This window comes from Haliotis cracherodii, unplaced genomic scaffold (genome assembly GCF_022045235.1).
Source record: "Haliotis cracherodii isolate W230 unplaced genomic scaffold, xgHalCrac1.p SCAF_19, whole genome shotgun sequence".
NCBI lineage: Eukaryota > Metazoa > Mollusca > Gastropoda > Lepetellida > Haliotidae > Haliotis > Haliotis cracherodii.
This window is the reverse complement of record NW_027266274.1, coordinates 10,628,430-10,645,782: the sequence shown is the minus strand read 5'-3', so window position 1 is coordinate 10,645,782 and position 17,353 is coordinate 10,628,430. Positions and strand designations below refer to the sequence as shown.

The 17,353-nt window shown below is 41.7% G+C and overlaps 1 protein-coding gene across 2 annotated transcripts in view; it reads left to right on the top strand.

The window, feature by feature from the left end:
- LOC139466753 (uncharacterized) overlaps positions 1–16,261 on the top strand; it is a 75,310-nt gene extending 59,049 nt beyond the window's left edge. For both annotated transcript variants that reach the window (XM_071248418.1, XM_071248417.1), the window contains exons 4-7: positions 1,696–1,746; positions 8,246–8,473; positions 10,435–10,926; positions 11,682–16,261. In XM_071248418.1, coding sequence (XP_071104519.1) covers positions 1,696–1,746; positions 8,246–8,473; positions 10,435–10,926; positions 11,682–12,553 — 1,643 coding nt within the window. In that variant the 3' untranslated portion in view covers positions 12,554–16,261. The remainder of the gene's footprint in view (positions 1–1,695; positions 1,747–8,245; positions 8,474–10,434; positions 10,927–11,681) is intronic.
- The last annotated feature ends 1,092 nt before the right edge of the window (positions 16,262–17,353 follow it).

Below are 17,353 nucleotides of genomic sequence, written 5' to 3'. Positions count from 1 at the left end.
TGAGATAATTTCCTTGCTCAAAATACCTCGGTTAACAAAATGTATCTGAATCATCAAAGTTAAAATAAGAAAATATTGAGCAATTTATACAACTGACGTGACTGTTTTTGCATTCCAGCCGGTTTTACATGTCACTTGAAAGCCTTTTTTGGGTATTTTGGGAGATTTTGAAGCTTGGCTAGATTTCACCATCGATTGATCTGACCTGGCTGTTTTTCGTGTTTATTGCGTTACGTGGAAATGCGATTTGCGTTTTATTGGGGACTTCAAGTCAATAAAGTCTTTTTCCCCGTACGAAACATCTCAGACTAATAAAAACCGCAAGACCTTGGATATTTTCAAAATAGATTTGATCGTTAAATATATGAGGAAATTAACGTCACATTGTCGCTGGCTTGGTATTTCTGGGCTTGACCATTAAATGCTGTCAGTAACCCGACAGCGCTGAAACGCCAATGAATATTCATGAAATGATTTTAATTTAGAGGATAATTTACACCAACCATTTTTCAAAAGAGGCTGTTTCCAAAACAGTCTTTGGCATTTCAATGAAAGCATCAGCGAACGATTTATCGCATGTTTAATGTTGGTCTTTTCCACTTGTAAGTTAATGGTGTTTATCTAGATTTGCGAAGCGAATGGAATACTGAATCCGATAGATAACAGGAATTTGGTTTGAATTTGAATGTAAACGAAATCTAATGTATTTAAATAATGTATCGTAATGATGATGCGAGGTGAGGTGAAATGGGGTTTAACGTCGCGTCCAAGATTATTGCACTTATATAGCGACGTGCATGCACGTGTATGTGTGTGTGTTTATGGCTGCTTGTACTAGTCCAGAATGATGCCGATTTATAGTGTTAGCACACTGAGATACCTTGCCGCAGTTTAACATGAATACCCCACTCAGACACAGTATACTGACTCCGAGCCGACCAGTCCTTGCCAGGCAGGGTAACAACAAGTACCATCTTTTAACGTCTTTTTGTATGACGCGGCTTGGGATCGAACCCCGGACCTTAGACCACTCGTAACGATGATGATGATGATGATGATGACGAGGACGCCGACGACGACGATGATGATGTGAAGACGACGATGACGAGGACGATGACGACGACGACGATGATGATGAAAACGACGACGACGACGATGATGATAATATTTTGGGGATATTTTATTAAATTGTTTATTCGGTGTCTTCACTACCAAAAATAATACCCAAAAATATTTACAATCCCCAGCCTTTTTTTATTCAGTATATGATAATTCTGATTTCGAGCAGTTGATTCAGAGGCACACGCGAATTTGCTGTTCAGATCAAAATTCATCAATCGCAACAAGTGGCAGTGATATGTTTCATCGGCGCAGAAAGCTGTTCAGACAAACCACGCACATACTGAATCAACAACAATGAATACGTAAACATTGCACCCGAAATAGACCACAAATTCAATCTAGATTCAACCCTTTGAGATATTGCTTACTTCACGTTGACAGAAAACCTGAATTATTGAGGTAGCAAATTTGGAATCCAGGCAATTATTCGACGGTTCATCACAAGCGTCAATATGACGACTAACCAGATGCGATGATTAAATTAGAATTTTTGATATAATTATGTCTTCGTTTCAGACGTGCCACTTGGCATGGAAGCATCGACCAGTCTAACGTTTGACCTTGACCTTTCAGTGTGGCTTACAGTAGCGGTGATTGGCTGGTGTGAAGCGGTGGGGATTCCAAGTGAGTATAGCTGTGTGATATTAGTCTGGTCCATAGTCCTCATCACTTCAGCAAGAAGAGTGCAGAGCATTTCCAATCAAGGAGGCAGTGTGTTGGACGTGTGCCCATTCGTATCCATTCGGGTCATTCCGGGTCATTCCGGGAGAAGCGGGCGGTCGGGTAGCCTAGATGTTAAAGCGTTCTCTCGTCACGCCGAAGACCCGGGTTCGATTCCTGACATGTGTACAATGTGTGAAGCCGTGATATTGCTGGAATATTGCTAAAAGCGGCGTAAAACCATACTCACTCATCCCGGGAGAAGCCATAATGCAGCTCATGCCCTGGACAGTTCTCAAATCTGTGTTTGATTATCATTGTATATATTGATTGATAATCATAAGTGATTTATCATTTGCTTATTATACGTTATTAGCTCTAAATCAAGTTGGGGGCACGGGTGGCCAAGTCGTCTAAGGCGCCGCGATTCGCTGTGTAGAGTTGCGTCCTTTGGGCACGCCAGAAACCTATGATTGTGGGTTCGAATCCCGTTTCGCCCTGATTATGTTTCTAGGTTTGTCAGCACCATACCCGTGCTCGTGGGTTTCACTGAATGGTAAAAGTCTGAGACCTGCATCACTTCAGGCTTTCCTCCCACATTAAGCTGACACGCCGTGATAATTGGAATACTGTTAAAAGCGGCGTTAAACCGTTGGCCCTGCCTATCTTCGAGAAATGTTTCTCCAATACAAATCTACCAGAAATATCCGATCAAATGACCAACTTCTCCTGGCTGTACCAAAATACAGACTAAAGACCTTCGGTGCTCGGTCCTATGGAACTCCCTTCCCGTCAGTCTCAATAGGGGAGCTGGCATCACTGTGTCTAAGTCTGGACTCAAAACATACCTTTTGCGTCCAAGATATGCTTGGACGGGTTCCTTGCCTCCCCTGGGGCAAGTCCCATCTCCAGTTTGGTCTGTTTGTATACCGGAGGGGGTGCTGACTGGGCTGCGGGGTTGTAAGTTGAATATCTTCTTGGCTTTCTGTAGCCCAGTTTTCAACCATTTTCGAGCCCTAACTGGGTGATGTACGTTTAGTTCAGGGGAATATATCCTCCCTATCTGGGCCCACCACGGAGTACATCATCATCATCGTCATCATCATCATCATCATCATCATCATCATCATCATCATCATCATCATCATCATTATTATTATTATTATTATTATTATTATTATTATTATTAGAGGAAGTGACCAGCTCAGGGAGACGTATGTATGGTTCATGAATATCTCGACCAGTGAGATCCAAGGCAGAGTCCATAGGTTAGGCTAACAAAAGTAACAATCACCATAGGAACCAAATTTTAATACATATAACCATCAAATTTAATAACCAAGAATTCGCACATATAAAGACCTAGGTAAATATTAAACGGCAACGCCAAAGAAAAACCAGATCAGATCCCATGGACGTAACAGGCAAAATAGTTGTAATACTTATAGGACTGGATCATTGCAAGTCAGTGATGAAATCAGTTGTTCGCTTAAAAGGTCCTACCCCATCGGAAGCACCCTGGTTCACACAATCACGGTGGGGACTCCATGGTGCCAAAATAATAGAGATTTGGAGATTCGAACTCCGCTTTTTTCTAGTTTGGTTTGGGTTTCATAAAATACATATACAGTCGAACCTCGTGTGGTGAACTCCTAGACTTTAAAAACATTTCGAGTTATCCGGGGTCCGGGGTCATCAGTGGAATTATATGTTAAATATGGTTACCTGGGACATCCAAATGAGTTCGAGACAACCGGAATTCGACACATTAATTTCAACCGATCCGTTTATAAATGATGATAAGTGTGGAAGGAATTCGCAGGGTCCGGGGGGTGAATTCGAGACAACCGGGAATTCGACACATCAAAGATCGACACAACAAGGCACGACTGTGTTTCACAATGGCGCAGGCCTCGTGCTATTGTCCAAAAGTGATACATATCTATGTTCTCTGTTGCGCGAGTGCCACCGTTAGGGCAGAATACGCTCACATATTCACCTGGTACCATCACGATTTGATAGCGATAAATTAAACACATGCTTACGATATACAGTAAACTACGTTTATTACGTACACGCTTATAACGAACTGACGGATATAACGTACTGTTTTGTTTTTTTGTCCGGGGAATTTGCTGTACATATCTTGTAGATATGCTTATAATGAACTACGGTTATAACGAACAATAATTAGTGGACCCTTCGTTATAACCGGTGTTTAGTGTAGTCGGAATCGCACAATCGGTTTTGCTTTTAGCAGAGATCTTATTGAATACGGAAAGGTTTTTGTAGTTGTTATTATTATGTTGAACATATAGTATTGAGATTAGATGACAATTTGCCCCTGAACTCAAAACTCATTTCACAAAAGCAATACGAACAATGGGATGTTGCGAAACTTACTCACTTTCCATTACTAAATGTGTCAGTAAATATAAATGTGAAACGCATTTACATATGTATAAATAGCACGGGTATCTCGTCAGTATTGTTTGAGAAAATATGCTGTAATGAGTGGCGTGACAGAGACAGTTATTATAACAACGAGGTCTTTTCGCGGTTGCCCTGAAGAGCAAAGATCGATAGATTGTAATTATGGTTTAGTGAGCCGTTAGACTCCGGGGTACACTGGGCAATGACACATTCATACCTGGAGTGCTGAACATTTGCAAACAAACCATTATGGTATTTAGTCAATCGTTCATCTGGCCCGCAATTCGGTTAAACGATGACTCTGTACAGCTGTGCAACGTGCTACAAGGTACACATAACACGCTAGCCTTTCCGCTCCTCAAGCTGTCCGCGTTCGTTTGGATATTTACCAGCACAGTATTATAAATGCCTTATGTACAAGTTCTGGTACAGTGTTACAATATGAAGCAAATAAGGATAACGCTACGATTCGGCAACGCATGCTTGCCGTAAAAGGCGACCATGCTTGTCGTTTGAGGCGACTAAAGGGATCGGGTGGTCAGGCTCCCTAACTTGGTCGATGCATGGCACCGTATCCCAATTGCGTGGATCGATGCTTATGATGTCAATCACTGGAATGTCTGGTCCAGAATCAATTATCTACAGATCAGTTATCTACATATAACCGGAATATTGCCGAGTGTGGCGTTAAACAACAAACAAACAAGCAAACAAACAAACAAAGGATAACGCCTCAGGGTAGGCTCTCAGTACCAAATGTTTGTCGGTGGAACAAGCTCAAGTGGTAATTTGTTGGTCAGGGCGTTATTCGTTCCCCTTCTCTAAGTTCGTATGTGTGTTACGTGCTTAACGCTTCCCTCAACAATAGTCCACCTTTGTGTCGGGGGCCTGTAAAAATCAGCCTGGAGAAGGCAAACAAATGATTGATATTATGAGCAACGTCATATGTCGGGGTAAAACGACATGCAACCAACCAGCTTGACAACCCGATCCATTAAGCCGTCTCACGCTGTCATGCTTTCAGTCCCTGGAGAACCTGGTCCAGACCCTACTATTTACAAGAAGCTGTGATAGTGATATCTCTGTATCACACACTTTCTCAACACACATTAATTTGGTAATAGTACAATTTTGCCTAAATGTTAAAATGTAAGGATCTCAAAGCTACGTCCAACCTACCCTACCCCTCCCCACCCCACCCCACCCCACCCAACCCCACCCCACCCCACCCCACCCCACCCAACCCAACCCCACCCACCCCACCCCACCCCACCCCACCCCACCCCACCCCACCCCACCCACATCCACACATACACAAACAACCAGCAACACACATAAACACACACTTCATGTAAATTCGGTCTCTTTACCTTTAGGAACACGCCAGAAACCTATGATTGTGGGTTCGAATCCCAGTTCGCCCCGATTATGTTTCTAGGTTTGTCAGCACCATACCCGTGTTCGTGGGTTTCACCGAAGTGGTAAACGTCTCAGACCTGCATCACTTCAGGCTTTCCTCCCACATTAAGCTGACACGCCGCGATATAACTGGAATACTGTTAAATGCGGCGTTAAACCCAACTCACTCACTCACTCTTTACCATTAGCCAAAAACAAACCCGAACAAAGAGTATCATATACATTCCTGTGAAAGAACAAAATGGACAGAGAAACACTGTAAATCTAGTACCTTTCCAAGTAAACGTGTCCGGATTAACAAATCATTGATCCACGAATCAAAGTTTAAACTTAATGACTCTTAGATAACACACAGACGGACCAAAAATGGCCTTCTAAAGGTGATCATTCGAGCTTCACTGTATTAGGCTACTGAATTCGTGCCTTGTGTTACGTTGCGAGTACCAATCTCGTTACGCCGTCTACACAGCGACCAACTGATCATCGACATTGAACGATCACCTAATTCGACTGTGTTCTTCTGTTCCTCAATTGGATTACATCCTCCACTGCTCTGCAACCCTGTCCGTGATTTTTCAGTTCCATGCCGTGCAAGCGAAACAACTGGAAACGGCGCATTCATCACCCTTCCGCGTTTGCTAAATGTTGTTAAATGACTTCCAGGGCCGTCTCTTGTTTAGTAACGCTTGCTGGGTGAATTAATGTGATATATTCCACGTCGGTTTTAAACCTCGGCGGTATCAATGGCATCCAGTTCCACCTTTATTGGAGTCTGTCAGTCACCATGGTAACCCCGAGACTTGGAATGGAATTCCGGGCCGCTTATTATGACATTATGATAAACAGATAAACAAACAATGTTTATTAACATTGCAGGGCATGTTTTATTATAGTGACACAGCTTCAAATGTCTAACAATATTTGCCGACCTCCAACCATCTTCTTGGCATACTGTTAATTGTTTTATTCTTACCTCAACAATTGACCCACTAGATTGTACTTAACCATGATTATACTTTTGGTTCGAAACAAATATTTTGTATGGGATACGGGTTGCCCAATTATTTACTATATAAAACGTAAATGCCAGAAAATAACCAGTCTGAATTATCCGCCGATTCCTTTGTGCGTAAAAGGCAAAATAGCGGTAAAAATGATATGAATGGATCACTCAAATAAAGCGATGACACCAAAGTGTTCGCGAAAAAGGTAAGACAACGCAGTTCGCCAAGACTATAAGCCTTGACTTTTCAGTATCAGTGATAATCATCCTCGATCAGTATTTTCAGTTTTCCTCCTCATCCTCCTGTGTTTCGTCGGGTCTGACTGAAGTTTCTTCACTCACTCACTCACTCACTCACTCACTCACTCACTCACAACCACAGTTCATGGGTAAACCTAGAATTACGGGAATTTATTTTTCCATTAGTACTTCCTACCTACAGCAACTCGGACAGATATGAATAGTTACAAACAACGAAGCATCATGAAAACATTTGTTTGATCAAGGTTACAACATTCAAAGCGTCAATAAAGCCCTCAAAACGTTTGATGGTGGCCATGTGGGGGGCATCTCCAAATTCCATCAGTGATAAAAATGTCCGATTTAACTCCCTATTTAAACTTGTACCCCATGTTCCCGTGTTCTATGTGAACAATTGAGTTGCCATTGCATGAGTTTGTGACGAGTTCAGCCTGTGTCGCAGGGTACGCTTACCTGTTTTCGAACACCTGGTATTATCACTATTTGACAGTGATCCATAAACACATGTTCATGATATAGTCGGAATCGTACAATGAACTCGGCTGGACTCTGGAAAGTGTTTTGTCGCTGTTTTTCATTCGACAAAATCAGTGAACGCACTATCGTGTCACGGGACTTTCGGGCCCATCACTTGATTGTCTGGTTTCTTAACATGGTAGGAGCCGTGCTGTGCGGCGTCAGGCAAAAAAAAAACCACATTTATTTTTTATGCATATTGTGTGTGTATGTGTGTGTGAGTTGGGTTTAACGCCGCTTTTAACAGCATTACAATCATATCGCTGCGTGTCAGCTTAATGTGGGAGGAAAGCCTGAAGTGATGCAGGTCTCAGACGTTTACCACTTCGGTGAAACCTACGAGCACGGGTATGGTGCTGACAAACCTGGAAACATAATTGGGGCGAACCGGGATTCGAACCCACATCATAGGTTTCTGGCTCGCCCAAGGGACGCAACTCTGCACAGCGAATCGCGGCGCCTTAGACGACTGGGCCCTATGCATATTGTGAGCGGTGGGTGGGTGCTACACCTGGTGTCATTCAGTGATTCATATATGATCATATAATTTTTACTGCTATTTGCCTTTTACGCCCAGTAGAATCGGTTTATCGTTGATCTCTGCCGTTGACGTTTTTGTTGGATTTCGTACGGAGAAAAGATTTTTTTCAGCAACCTCTAAAAAAGCTAAATATTTTTTTCATTATAACTATCGGCCTAAATACAAAAAAGTATGTGTCTTGCAACAATGTATTTTTTAACATTTAGAAGTAACATTATTTTTTCTAGCGTTTTTTCGGACAAAACAGATCATAAAACTGTGTGATCAATCTGAACTCGTGTATTTTTCAGGTCTTCCGGACACCTACGGACGAGAGTTTTTTCTACCCTACATCGATTATTCCCCTTGGCTCCTGACAATCAATATTGTGCCTACATTTCATGAATTTTCAAATTTCACAATTACAATAACTGACCATCAAACTAGAAAAGCAGCAGAGTGGGAAATGGTGAAATATGGAAGAGTTAGCCTCAATTATACAGACATCATCAACAACTACGACATTACGGAATATTCAGGTACGTTGTCTGAACATACTGAGTGAGTGTGGTTTTACGCCGCCTTTAGCAATATGCCAGCAATATCACGGCGGGGGGACACCAGAAATGGGCTTCACACATTGTACCCATGTCGGGAATCGAACCCGGGTCTTCAGCGTGACGAGCGAACACTTTAACCACTAGGCTACCCGACCTCCCCATGAACATAATGATGGCTGATTGTGTATCGACAACCCAGATAAATTGGGGATCGGATGGTCGTTGTTGCTCATGCTATCAGTATCAGGGTCTGATAGTCTTGATATAGCGGGGTGCTGCAAAGAACAACACTCACTAAATCAATGTTAAATGTAAATGTAAACGGATAATCGTTAATATAATAGGTTCTTGATGACATTCTATGAACTAAAAGGTAATATGAGTGAGTGAGTGAGTGAGTGAGTTGGGTTTAACGCCGCTCTTAACAGTATTCCAGTTATATCGCGGCGTGTCAGCTTAATGTGGGAGGAAAGCCCGAAGTGATGCAGGTCTCATACGTTTACCGCTTCGGTGAAACCTACGAGCACGGGTATGGTGCTGACAAACATAGAAACATAATCGGGGAGAACCGGGATTCGAACCCACAATCATAGGTTTCTGGCGTACCCAAGGGACGGAACTCTGCATAGCGAATCGCGGCGCCTTAGACGACTGAGCCACCCGTGCCCCCAAAGGTAATATGAACTCCGTTAGGCCAGCGCATTTTGGACAGAGCGCCTGCCCGGGGAGAGGAAGGTCGGAGGTTCGATCCCCGGCCGCGTCATATCAAAAGACGTTAAAAGATGGCACTTGTTTGTTCCCTGGCTGGCGCTCGGCATTAAGGGATTCAGACAAGGACTGGTCGTCTTGGAGTCAGTTTTGCTGTCTGAATGTGGTACCCATGTTACATTGCGGCATTGTATCTGAGTGGGCCGGCAGTGTGAGTGAGTGAGTATGGTTTTACGCCGCTTTTAGCAATATTCCAGCAATATCACGGCGGGGGACACCAGAAATGGGCTTCACAAATTTTACCCATGTCGGCAATCGAACCCGGGTCTACGGCGTGACGAGCGAACGCTTTAACCACGAGGCTATCCGGCCCGGGCTGGCAGAATAAAACCGGCATAAGTCAAGACTAGTACACGAAGCAACACACAAGAACACATATTGCTCATATCTCAACACCAGAGGGGCATGATCAAAGCGCTATTATTACCCCGATCACAGGGTCAGCGTGCACTCAACAGTAATTCTCAGCTCCCCGGGGAGTATACAATCCAAACTGCCTGTTAGGCGCTGGAAGGTTAACAGCCACATTGCCATCTCATCCTACCGGGTACCCATTCAGTGGAGATGTAGATATGTATGAATGAAAGTATCATCACATTATATGCCGGGCAAAAAAAACTATACACCCATGTTTGATGGTGGTTAAAAATTATACAAACAGGAAATGGTTATTCAATGGTGAATTTATAATACGGTTACCGACCCGTGAAGATCCGGGGTAGAATAGGTCTTCAGCAACCCATGTTTGCTGTAAAAGGCGACTATGCTTGTCGTAAGAGGCGACTAACGGGATCGGGTGGTCAGGCTCGCTGACTTGGTTTGATGCATGTCATCGTATCCCAATGGCGTACATCGATGCTCATGATGGCTGAATGAAACATTGGATTGTCTGGTCATGGGTGCCGTTGTACAAAGCGACCTTAGCGCTAAGGTGATCGTAACTCCCATACCTTAACATAGACTTGCGACAGTCGTAGCGCTAATAAAGGTTGTTTTGTACAACAGTACCCAGAGTGTGGAGTTAAACAATAAACAAACAAACAAATGATACGGTTATCGTCTTTGGGTTTTTTGCCCTTTAGTTTGCAATGTAATTATCTATCAAATCCAATTTTCAAATGTATACTGTATATGAGATATTAATATACACATGAGTATTCATTTCTTTCCAGGTACACACATTTACTCTCCTGAAGATATTTCTATTTACATCAAAATGAAGAGAGGGGACATGATGACACTTTTTCCAATGGACTCACTAGACCACGAGTATTTCATCCCACAGCGATCGTCTCCCTTGGACTATTCCCTTGTGTTCGTATTTGCAGTCTCAAAAAACACCACCGTCACAACAAACTGCAACTTGACAGATGCGATGGCCAATGTGTCACATGACCAATATGGCGACCAGACGTCTTATCCAATCAACGCCTTCGAGACATTGAAATTAGAAACCTCCAATGGCAACACGATACGTGTTAGGGCGGATAAGCCAGTGGGAGTGATACTTTTGACAGTAGACGTGCTATATGACACCGAGAACTCCTCTTTTGAGGATTCAAACTTAGTGTATTTTGAATTTGTCCCTCCACGCTGCACGTGGGGAAAGCTGTTTTATGCCGTGTCGTTTTTTGAGCATGGCTCGTTAACTTTCACAATATCTGGTAAGCATAGTTTGTGTTTTTTCTTTTTTGTTGTTGTTGTTTTTTTAGTACTGTTCATTGATATTATGCAATAAGGGGCGGACGGGTAACCTACTGGTTAAAGCGTTCGTTCGTCACGCCGAAGACCCGGGTTCGATTCCCGACATGGGTACAATGTGTGAAGCCCATTTCTGGTGTCCCCCGCCGTGATATTGCTGGAATATTGCTAAAACGGCGTAAATCAATACTCACTCACTCACTCACTCACTCACTTATGTAATGAAGTTAAACGGCTACGAGAATCCAAGCAAGCCAATCAAGAATAAGATCAACCATATTTTATTCATTTCAATTGTCGTTATATGCTCTTATTGGGTTCGACTCCCGGTTCGTCCTGCTTATGTTTCTAGGTTTGTTAGCACCATACCCGTGGTCGTGGGTTTCACCAAAGTGGTAAACATTTGCGACCTGCATCACTTCGGGATTTCTTCCCACATTTAGCTGACATGCCGAGATATAACTGGAATACTGTTACAAGCGGCGTTAAACCCAGTTTGATCACTCGCATACTTGTGTAGATACAATGACAACGGTTATAGAATCAATGTCTATGTTCACTACAAATTTCAAAATGCCTTTAAAAGGATTGTTACGAAACCTTTACGACCGCTGAGGTGTTAATGTAAGAAAGAAATAGCAAACTTGATTGTTATATATTTAACGTTGAGCATAAGTCGAAGACAATTCTCAAAAGAAATTCCTTTTTGTTTTTTCAGCTGAATTGGAAACCAACATCACCCTAAAAACACACGACTCCATCGTGAACGCCATTGTCGGAGCCAACACGACCGAACATTATCTGTGTGCAAACGTGTCATATGTAACATTGGCCGCTTCAAGCCCAGTGCAAGTATATGTGACCCAGACAAATGAAAAAAGTCATCTTGGCTGCAGAAGTTCCTATTTCCTCCCTCCGATTGAGCAGTATTTACGGTGCCTCCGAACCTGTACGGAACTATTGTGCCCTTCCTTCCTCCCCCTCAGCCTCGCTGACTTTCAACCTTCCATCTCTCATTGTGTCATTTTCTCGGATGCAAATTCATCTACAAACTGCACAGTGGCCACGTATACCAAAATTGGTGTTCATAAATCCACAGTAAAGACAATAAAGGTAGATAACTCTTACATGGTCTTCCTCCAAGATGGCGCCGCCGGAAGTGTGATCCCTATGGGGTCAAGGCTGTCCCGGATACACGGGGCTTGTGTGCAGACAATTGTCGCCAACGGTGGGGGTGGTGACGGAGTTGATAACGACTGTGACGGCTTCATTGATGAAGAGACGTTGGATATGGAAGATGACGACGGGGATTCCAGGGTTGATGAGGACACAGGGATGGTGTGCAATGAAACCGAAACGTCAAGGTCATTGCGGTCGAAGGAGGTTGACAAATCGGTGACGAATGTTTTCTTCAGTGGAGTTGATTACGTCGACGAGGAAGACTCCCAGAAGCCTTTGATAGCTGTAATTGTTTCCCTATGTGTCTCAATATTCGCGGTTTTTGCTGTTATCTCTATATTCATGCTTCTTGAACTTTTATCCAGGCGAAATCAGCTTCGAAACACAAAAATCAGACCATTTGTTTCATGAAAGTGAGAGGCCAACTTAAAAAAACCACTTGCTGCCAATTGATTCCTTACAATAGAATAACAGTCAACTCAAAACGTTTTGGTTCGTCCTGCTTATGAACAGACACACCAATGGCTGATATCAAGAGGCACAATGCATGTTATTGACGATCAAACATTACAGCATGATAACAGACTGTGTCGTCTTATAATACTGGGGAAGTTTCTTCCCCGTGACACAACATCACATAATATATTCACAATGAACAGGATATGTATTGTGATGTGTTTGATATATATGTTGCTGCGCAAACAACATATAATACAGTGTGACATGCAGGTGCAAGTTCTACAGCATGGTATTACCTTAGGATGATGATGAGGATGATGATGAGGATGAGTGTTGACACAGCAGCAATACTTTGATAAAATTGCTCGAAAGACTACTTAGTATTCAAAGACATGCATAATAAGTTCGTTTCTCTGTAGCACCATAATACCTAAACCTATGTAATCGCAATAAGATCCATCGTTTGTCAGCATCATACCTTTGCTCGCCAGTTTCGCCGAAAAAGTAAATATATAAAACCTGCATTACCTACGCTATTCTTCCAAAGTAATTTGGCATGACGTCGTTGCGGAGCTGAAATACTGTTCGAAGCGAATTAACCCCAATTCACTCACTCACTCACTCACTCATAGACTTGAATACTGTCGTTTAACCATGTGTCGACAGACAGCCCAAGGGATAGATAAGATTGGATGGTATTCGTGCACTGTTCAAGCAGGATAACATCGCCGTCAAGTTATATCCACCAACATTTCTTACGAAGAATCGAAGCTGTTTTCCAAGCTTTGGCATCGCATTCCCTACTTTCAGTATGTGCATGGTGGCACAGCCAAATGTTCCAAAGAGTCGAATGACCACAATTTCCAAGAATACATCTGGATTCCATTACATTGCTTTATATTTCTTCATTATTCTGGATTGTAATGTTTTTTGTCTGTATTATTATTTAACCTACCTTTGGAAAGTGTTTTATTTGGTTAGAATAATCACCACATATTTTCCTCGTCTGGATAGGTTGAAAACTGAAACTGACTTGGCTGCTGCTAAAAGCAAACATACAAGCAACCATGAAACTATACAAGCAGTTGTGCCAGGTCGATAGGATTAAATATAGCTGAGCAATACAGTGCAAATGATAGTGAGAGAGATATTCTTAACGCCGCGTTAACCATTATTTCAGTTACGTCGTTGTTTGTCAGCTTAATGTCGCGAAAATGGATAAATCTGTATATGTAAACCCTTTTCGTAAAGCAAATGACCCACACTCACACCAGAATTTGACCAATCAAAATCCACCTTTCCCATCTCAGGTTATAATGCGCGCCTCTGATCTTGTCGTAGATAGAACCAGTGTCTCATGGAAACAGGAGCAATAACAGGGAAGTAAAGAGGAGGTTGATGCATGTTCAATTTAGCCGCCCACTCATATAATTCCAGCGAAACGATTTATTCATACGGTCCTGGTTAAATATTCAAAGGCTCATATATACGTGGAGATCACCACATGCATGAATATTAAATGACATTTGTCCTGAAATATACTTTATACAAGCTCATCAATTGCACATGAAAGTAGGTGGGGAGGTAGGGTTATACGTTGAAAGGTAGAGAAACTATAAACGTATAAACTCTGAATGTAATGCCTATTCCCGAAAATACGATGAATGGTTCAAATATATTTGCAGATTTTCAACATAGCAACATGGCGACATGACACAACCATAGCAACAGGTCATTGGCAAGTCTATACTCATCTGTCGCTCATTTTAGTAATAGGAGCTGAGATGCCCAGAAGACTTATTTTCACATAAGAAAGATTGCCTTAAGTTGAACTCTAAAGATGCAGTTTATGTACATGACACAACCAGCATCACTCTTTGGAATATATGGAAGATGTTATTTTGATACAGGATGAGGAACAGATTCTATATTTTCCGTTATGCTTATTATTTTAAATGATTTCACTTTGACTTTGTTCAATGATGTTCAGAAAATATACAGTTAGCATTGTGGGGTTTATACAACACAAAAGAAGTTAAAGAACATCCAATCGTTTTCAAATGACTATAGTTAATTTGTCATGTCAGATTAACTATAGTCATGTGAGAAAATCGGTTGTTCCTAAAATTATCATCCATTGTTTTTAAGCAATGTATCTTCTGTTGCATGGTCTTGAAATCCTTCCTTTCCACCGTGTCAGGCAAATATCAATATGCACAATTCTTTAAATAGATGTATCTTAACCAATATTGTTTGATCTTCATACAAATTGCCAAAAGCATCCTGGACGTCAACATCGTCTCCAGGATACGGAATGGATGGCCCGTGGTTGTGTAAGCATGAGCCTGTTCTGGTAAAACGATGCAATCTCCCCACTGGATTTGTAATGGCCTTGTTATGATTTGCTTGGTGATTCCAGGTTTAATAGCAACCAATTTCCTGAAGAGCCGAGGATTGTATGTCCCCTAGGGGCTGTCTGCGAGGGTGATATTTAATGCAGGATAAATGGCTCTTTGAATAGTGTGCATGACACATTGAAAACATACAGGAAGGGCAGTTAATGCTATTGATCTGATAACACTATTGTTATACAACAAAGTATGAAACTAATCAGCGTGTCTGTACCATGCTTGAACAGATTGTGTATGAGGAGATGAATAGCTAAATGGGCGACTTCAGATGCTTTGATGTTCAGTGTGGTGATTTGAATATTGAGTGTAGGTACTATTTTACACAGTTTCAAATCTGAGGTTATAGTCGATACTGTTATGTCGATTACATAGGTAAACATAAAAATAACAGATATATCGATGTAAGTGAAATAACATGCATGACATCGACTATGTTTATATTACAAATGAGTGTGATCATCGCTAAGTAATCAAACGTCGACAGGCATTCGGCAACGTCATTCAACGTCACTCTTTTATACTTGTTGACTAAATGATTCTTCCAAACGAGTAGGGTAGCCTAGTGTTAAAGCATCAGCTCGTCACGGTGAAGACCTGGGTTCGATTCCCAACATGGGTACAATGTACGAAACCAATTTCTGGTGTTCCCCGCTGTGACATTTTTGGAATAATGGTAAGAAGCGGCATCAAACCATACTCACTCCAAACGTGTGGTATCAGAAATACACTTCTCTGCAAACTCATTCACAGTTTCGATTTGTAACGAAGGTACTCAGATTGAATCTGCCTCTTTTTGTTTATGTATTTGCATTTTTTGTGTTTTTTTATACCTAATCACCCCTTTTAATCCGCTAAAAAATATACTTTATTTCCTCAGTTAAGAGACCTTTGATTTTTCAGGAACATTTGTTTTGGTAACGTACATAAGAACCAGCCGTTCTATAAATTTCTGATGTACAGATTATGAAGCATGCCAAAAATTGAAAGTCTGAAATTTGATAAATGAAATGATGTAATAAATGTGTGTATCTTCCAAGAATGACTATAGAATCTATAGTAAATTCGGACATTCCATGTGCCAAACTGACAGTAGATTGTAGTTTAGATGATGTGTACAGGTAGGCAATGAACAACACCGTACGTGTGTACATTACAATCAAAACTATAGTGACAATAATCTCCCATGTGCGATTAGCGTGTATACTGACATTACATTTTGAATGTGTACAGGTCTGTCAATAAATATTTCATCCCCAAGTCTGACGAGTTCTTCTTGTTGGTGCCAGCATCGAAAGACCTCGAGCGAGGTCAAGGCGTTATTAAGTGGAAGGCAAGGCCATCGTGTTTTTTTTCGCTTTGACATAATGACATTATGGATGTTTAAGTGAGTGAGTGAGTGAGTTGGGTTTAACGCCGCTTTTAACAGTATTCCAGTTATATCGCGGCGTGTCAGCTTAATGTGGGAGGAAAGCCCGAAGTGGTGCAGGTCTCAGACGTTTACCACTTCGGTGAAACCCACGAGCACGGGTATGGTGCTGACAAACCTAGAAACATAATTGGGGCGAACCCGGATTCGAACCCACAATCATAGGTTTCTGGCGTGCCCAAGGGACACAACTCTGCACAGCGAATCACAGCGCCTTAGACGACTGGACCACCCGTGCCCCCGGATATTTAAGTAACGGGCTTGGCCTTATATAGTGTTCGTGGATTTCCTGATGTGGCGGCGTTTTGTAGGAGAGAAATACTGATTTCGGGCGGTATTGTGCATAATGCTAATTTCCAATCGCAAATACCGCCACAGTAGGCATTAAATAATCCCAGGCATGAGGTCGGAATGACTCCACACTGGAGTACAATGACGTCGGATATAACCAGAGCGACAGCTGGAGAAAACGAAAGGACACACCAAAGATGATCCGTCAAATATTTATCAAAGTAACTAAATAGTGAATATGCTATTTATGAATACTTTTCTTTTTCTAAAATAAAAAGATGAAAAATATCAATACGACGAACAAAGTCAATACGACATAAAATCGATTGTTATGGAGAATGGACTAAAGTCTGGATGTTCTTTCAAATATTTATCAAACCAAATAATTAATAACAACAATTACGAATACGGGTTTTTTTTACATTTGAAAATGCGACTAAAAATATCCATATAACGAAAAGTGTCATTAGGCCATACAAACGATAGCTGGGAAGACAAAAAGGGAAAACCTAATTAATAATAATTACGATATTTGTGAAAACATTTTTATTTAAATTTAGTGGTGAGAAAACCCCAAAACAATACGTCGTGACCATGGGAAAAAATATTCTTATGACAAAAAAT